General features: G+C 56.1%; 1 protein-coding gene across 1 annotated transcript; it reads left to right on the top strand.

The window, feature by feature from the left end:
* The first annotated feature begins 823 nt into the window (after positions 1-823).
* Positions 824-1,486, top strand: LOC147984278 (uncharacterized). The gene is made up of 2 exons (XM_087541037.1): positions 824-1,180; positions 1,448-1,486. Exons 1-2 carry the CDS (start codon positions 824-826, stop codon positions 1,484-1,486), a joined length of 396 nt encoding a protein of 131 aa, XP_087397163.1.
* The last annotated feature ends 4,869 nt before the right edge of the window (positions 1,487-6,355 follow it).

Below are 6,355 nucleotides of genomic sequence, written 5' to 3'. Positions count from 1 at the left end.
ACCAAAAATATTATCTTATCAGATCTCACTCTCGTAAGTGGCCTGTAGGGATTGACAACCCCTATTCACGTTGGTTGCGAGGATTTATTTGTTTTGTGCAGGTACGAGGGACTCACGCGTAGCCTCCTACTGGATTGGTACCTTGGTTCTCAGAAATTGAGGGAAATACTTATGCTACTTTGTTGCATCATCTGTTCCTCTTCGGGGAAAACCAACATAGTGCTCAAGAGGTAGTAGATGGTAAAGCTTTGTAATGCCCCGGCCCTAATAAATCGAGAGATGGTTGTGCACGCGAAGGGCGAGATCATGTAGACAGAACATGACCTGACGATGGAACTCTCTATGGTCTCGATGGACCTCACCTTCATCCACCGCCCCTTGTGCCTCTACCCCTTGAAGCCTCCAGTGTATGAGGTTCGAATACACCTCGTCCGTTCGGCTGATCAAGCAAGGTGCAGGTTTCTTGATTTTTTTGACTAGGGCAGGTTTCTTGATTGATGTGTTGTTCGATTGATTTGTGCAGTGCAAGGGAGGGCACCTGGCTTGTGCGGACTGCCGCCTCGAGCGCCCCGAGAACTAGCGGTAGTGCCAGAAGTGCGAGCGCGGCGGTGGCTTCGACGTGCGGAACACGGCGGTGGATGCCGTCCTCTCCTCGGTGAGGGTGGAGTGCCCGCACGAAGGCTGTGGGCTCTACGTCACTTACCACAAGCTCGCCGATCACCAAAGCGTGTGTCCGCTCGCGCCCTGCAATTGCCCCGTGCCCGTCTACGGCTACGAATGCCCGTCACTAGTGGTCTCCCACCACATCATCACCGTGCATCCCATGCCCATGCACAGGATCCAGTACGGCAAGGCCCTCCAGCTACAAGTGCCACTGTCGGAGCCACGGCTCTTGCTGTTCGCAGAGGAGGACGGCCGCACATTTTTCTTGGTCGGCAGCGTGCTCGACATCGGCGCGCGTGTCGCCGTGTCGGTCGTCTGCATCAGAGCGGGGGCATCCCCACTATCGCACTATGTGGCCAAGCTGTGGGCGAACGGCCCACCGGGGGGGCCCAAAGGCAGGACAGATGCCGTCAAGGTGGAAATGGAGGTGACAAGCAGCAGGGATCCCGGCGACGTCGACGTGCAGGAGCTGACCTACTTCACAGTTCTGACCAAGCTGCTGGCGGGGGCTAAGCTGGTGCCCCTCCACATTCAGATTGACAAGCTCACGTCCTAAATGATTCTATAGTGCCTTCTGTTTATCTTAGTAATATGCTAATATAGGGGTTAGCTCGGTCTACTTTAGCTTAAGAGATGGTGGGTTTTGGTGGCGATGCAGCAATTACCTCGACATCAGATCAGAAGTGAAAGTAATTTTGAACAGTCGAATGGATATTTTGTGTCTATTGGATATAAAGATCTTTTGGGTAAGAAGTAACAGCTTATATGCTTTTTTTCGAAACAGAACAACGATACTAGTATAATTTTTGTTGACATGCACTAATATTTTCGAAACGGACGTCGGGCTGTAGCTAGAAGGGCGGTTGGGACGCGGCATTGGCCCATACCGTGATGACCCCCGATTGGGACGCACCGACTGTGGATTTTCTCCCTCGCCGATGTCGACCGCGTCTACGTAGAACATTGCTCCCTTCCCCCTGCTGTGGGATCAGGCCGGATATGTGACCAGCGGTGTGGCCACCGTCATTCTATGCTTGTGAAGAGAGCAACCCAAGCAAGCCGGCTTGTAGCTTAGGCTCCTGCTAGTGTATATATAGTGGTTTCCTTTTTCTCTCCATATCAACCATTTTATATTGCGTACGTGTCATTGAAGTGTGAAATGATGGTTGCTTCTTCCGACTAACTTACTGTGTGATTTGACTGCTCCTTTAGTGCCCCCTACATGTACTCCCCCTACGTGTGTGCAACAATCACACATACACATGGACGCAAAAACGCGCGCGATGCCCTAATGCATGCATGTCCGAGCACACGGCGGAACACACACGGTCACGCTCAAGTGCTCAACCTACACGTGCATGCAGACACATACTCAGCCAGGGTGAGCTAGTGACCGTATAAACACCGGAAAATGTACATATTGAGCGCAATGAGTGTATTATGAAGTCCACTGACCGTATTTTTACAAATATACAGTGACAGACGGTGTATTTATCTCGTTTGAAATTAAGCCATATTAACCAGAGAGGAGGCAGTATGGACTAGCATTACTTTGCTGTGTCCCGTCAACTTGCCGAACGAGGAGAAGCTTGCAAGACGGGAGAAGCTTGCGTGCGGTGGCTCGTAGGACAAGGAGAAACTTTTGACTAATGCAAGCTCTCCTTCGCTCAGCCGGTGTACATGCAACAGTTAATTCGGTGTCAGATTGCCAGAAGCATACACTGTACTAGTACTATTATTGTTGCACTTCCCGAAGAGGCGAACAACCAATCGCAAATTTTACTAGTAGTAGTAGTACTACTATAGTCTATAGAGGTATGTACTATACTAGTACTAGGAACCGAATGGAGGAGCGTCTGCACTCTTATTATATTTTTAAAATGTGATAAAGTAATCTTCAACACAATTGGTTCTCTTTGAGGGTTCTCGCATGTGATAGTGGAAGTTGATTGCATGGAACACTCGCCACAATTCTCTCTTAATTCTGGCTCATATCCTGTTACAAATAGGAGCGCTCGGTAATATTTCCTCTTTTTTGTTATTAAGCATGTAAACAGGTCAGCAAACCTTGCGGCGCATCTTTGTGCGAACCGTGCTTGCTGCACTTTGAATGTGGCTGAGAGCTGGCTTGATGAAACACCTCGCTTCCTACTTCTTTTTTGCGGGGTACCTCACTTCCTAGTGACCAGTGTCTTTGTCAGTGTTCTGGGAACGGGGGTCCCCAGACTTGCCTGCCTGTGGCCTGCGGCGTGGCTTAAAAGGGGGCCCGGCATGGCCCATCTTCATCAACACAGACCCAAGACCCTCGCATGGGGCCAAGCCTCGCGGGGCGGACGACGCGGAGCTTCCTCAAGCACGGCCTCACCAGGCTGGGTCGTGAAGAGGCGGAGAGATCAAGGCGGGGTACCTCACGAGGTGCCCGTGACGCAAGCCATGACGACCAAGGGCGCCAGGCGGGTACCAGCCCGCGCGGTGTCCTCCTTTCCTCTTTGGTGCAAAGGGGGCAAGCGCAGCCACGGAGTACCGAGGCATCAGGCAAAGGTTGCCATTTCGGTGCAAGACCAGGACCAGGAGGATTGCAAGACGGAGGTCATCGTGGGGCCCAAGATAGCGTCACCACTAGAGCTTTGTACAGGCGAAGACTACTTTTGTCAGGGTAGCTAGTACTAGCTGTCCCCTTCAAATTAGCCCGCCATTGTTGGCTGCCTTCCCGCTCGATATTTGGGAAGAGGACCGGGGCCTCTATAAATAGGACCAGCCACCCATAGAGGAGAGGGGGTTCGATCAGAGAGAGAGAGAAGGGTGGCTGAACTCCTCCCAGCAATTCATCGCCCCAGCCAAGAACAGACCCTTGCGAGGCTGTTCTTCCTTGTATCATTCATCATCATCAGCCCAAGAGGCAATCCACCACGCCACAAACTGGAGTAGGGTATTACACCACAACGGTGGCCCGAACCAGTATAAACCCTGTGTCCCTTGTGTTGTTCTTTCCATAGCTTAGATCTTAGTGAGGCGGAGGGGTGCAGGTAGGTAGGAAGCGATATCTCCGCGCGCACCCCAGTGTTCAAACCTCAAGGGTCTGTCGGAACCCGAAATCCGACATTTGGCGCGCCAGGTAGGGGTGCACCGTAGTTTTATCTTCCGCCACCGCCACGGCCTGCCTCGCGATGAGTAGCGCGTCGCCCGCTCCGGCCACTGGCGCCAGCACGGGGGCCAGGGGGCTCCGAGCCCTGGCCCCAGCCCTGCAACGGGTACGGTGGCCGGACGAGTTCAAGCCAACGACGCCGCCGCACTATGGCGGCGCGACAGATCCGCTGGCCTTCTTGCTGGCGAGCGAGGAGGCCCTCCTCGAAGCTAGAGGTGACGATAGGGTCATGGCCAACTGGCTCCCCATGGCCCCCACCGGCGCTCCGCGCACATGGCTGCTCCACCCGCCGGCAGCCTCCGTGGCCTCTTGGGAAGAGCCCCGCGGCCTCTTCCCCGCCCATCGCGCTACACCAACACCCCCGGTCATCGCGGCCCTCCTGGGCGGCTCGCAGGCGCTGCCTACAAGTCATCATGTCAAGCCGTTCATCCGCCGGGTCAGTGCCGCTTCCACGTGGCAGGGGGCTCTCCCGGACTGGGCGGCGCCCAAGGCCGGCCTGACCTTCAGCTCGGAGGACCACCCTCCCAACTCGGCCTGCTCGGGTGCACTCCCCATGCTGTGCACCCCCACCATCTGCCAGGTGGCCGTCACCAGAACTCTCATCAATGGCGGTGCGGGCCTCAGCGTGCTCTCAGTCGAGGCCTTCGACCTCCTCCGCATACCCCTGGAACGGCTGCAACCCAGCCAGCCCTTCTCAGGCGTTGGGGGCGGATCATCCAGCTCCTTGGGACAGATCCGGCGTACAACCTCATGAAGATGCCCGGGAGCAGCGGTGCCCTCACCGTGCACGGGGACACCGGAGACGCGCTGCGGGTGCTCAAGCTCGCCTTCAAGACGGCGGCGTCGGCGCGGCCCGCCGACGTGGAGACCCCCAAGCCCAAGGGGGCTGCACCCGCCAAGAAGAAACAGTTGTTCACCCAGGACAAGGCAGAAACCAAGCAGATACCCGTTGATGAGGACGGGTCCACCAACGCCACTTTCACCATAGGCGCCAACCTCGAACCCGAGCAGGAGGAGGCCCTGGTCGGGTTCCTGCGCGCAAACAAGAAGGTATTTGCTTGGGAGCCTGACCAGTTGGCAGGGATCCCTAGGAGAGTAATCGAGCATAAGCTCAATGTGTGCCCCAACGTGCGCCCTGTGAAGCAGAAGGCCAGGCGGCAGTCCATAGAAAAGCAGGCCTTCATCGTCCAAGAGACCCGCAAATTAGAAGTCGCTGGGGTCATTCGCGAGGTCCGATACCCAGATTGGTTGGCCAACCCTGTCGTTGTGCCAAAGAAGGGAGGGAAGGAGCGCATGTGTGTCGACTTCACCAACCTCAACAAAGCATGCCCGCAAGATCCGTTCCCGCTTCCCCGCATCGACCAGATCGTCGATTCCACTGCGGAATGCGACCTGCTATGCTTCTTGGATGCCTTTTCTGGGTATCACCAGATCAAGATGGCGGTGGAAGACGTCGAAAAGATGGCCTTCCTAACCCCGTGTGGGGTGTACTGCTACACGTGCATGCCATTCGGGCTGCGTAACGCAGGGGCGACCTTTCAGCGGCTGATGCACATCACCTTGGGCCCGCAGCTTGGGAAGAATGTTGAAGCTTACGTCGATGACATCGTGGTAAAGTCTCGGGAGGCCAGGACCCTGATACAAGACCTGGAGGAAACCTTCGCGAGCCTCAACGCAGTGAACCTATGGCTCAACCCAGAGAAGTGTGTGTTCGGAGTCCCCTCGGGCAAGCTCTTGGGTTTCCTCGTGTCCCACCGAGGCATCGAGGCTAACCCGGAAAAGGTCAAGGCGGTGGAAGACATGAGCCCGCCAAAGACCCTCAGAGAAACGCAGAAGCTCAACGGGCGCGTGACCGCACTAGGGCGCTTCATCTCCAAGTTGGGGGAACAAGCGCTGCCCTTCTTCTAGCTAATGAAGAAAAATGGGCCCTTTGAGTGGACTGAAGAGGCCGACAAGGCGTTCCAGGATCTTAAGAGATACCCGACCAGCCCACCGGTCATGGTGGCTCCGCGCCCTCAAGAGCCCCTGGTGCTTTACCTCGCCGCCACTCCGTACTCCGCCAGTGCAGCCCTGGTGGCGGTTAGAGAGGAGCGTCAAATCAAAACCGCAGTAGCAGCCCAGGACAAGGCAAAGCATGACCAAGGAAGACCCACAGAAACCGCCACCGCGACTGAGGGGGATCAGCCGCCGCAGAGGAGTGCACCGGAGGCGGAAGAGGCTCCTCCCCCAGATGGCCAGCCTCAGGAGGCCCCGTCGCCTCAAGAGGCGCCATGGTCTCCGAAGGGAGCCGCCAGCACTGATGCACCCAACCTCATAGAGCACCCGGTGTACTTCGTTAGCACGTTGTTGCGGGATGCGAGGGCATGGTACCCCATGCCTCAGAAACTCCTCCTCGCGCTACTGGTGGCCTCGCGCAAGCTGCGGCACTATTTTCAGGGTCACCCCATCAAGGTCGTCTCATCATACCCCCTGGAGAGAGTGCTCAGGAGCCCTAACTCAGCTGGAAGGGTTGCTGAGTGGAACATAGAACTGCAAGCGTTTCAGCTC

This window comes from Triticum urartu, chromosome 2A (genome assembly GCF_056163025.1).
Source record: "Triticum urartu cultivar PI428250 chromosome 2A, HENAU_Tu73, whole genome shotgun sequence".
Classification (NCBI taxonomy): domain Eukaryota; kingdom Viridiplantae; phylum Streptophyta; class Magnoliopsida; order Poales; family Poaceae; genus Triticum; species Triticum urartu.
The sequence above is the reverse complement of the archived record's forward strand: the minus strand, read 5'-3'. Positions and strand labels throughout refer to the sequence as shown.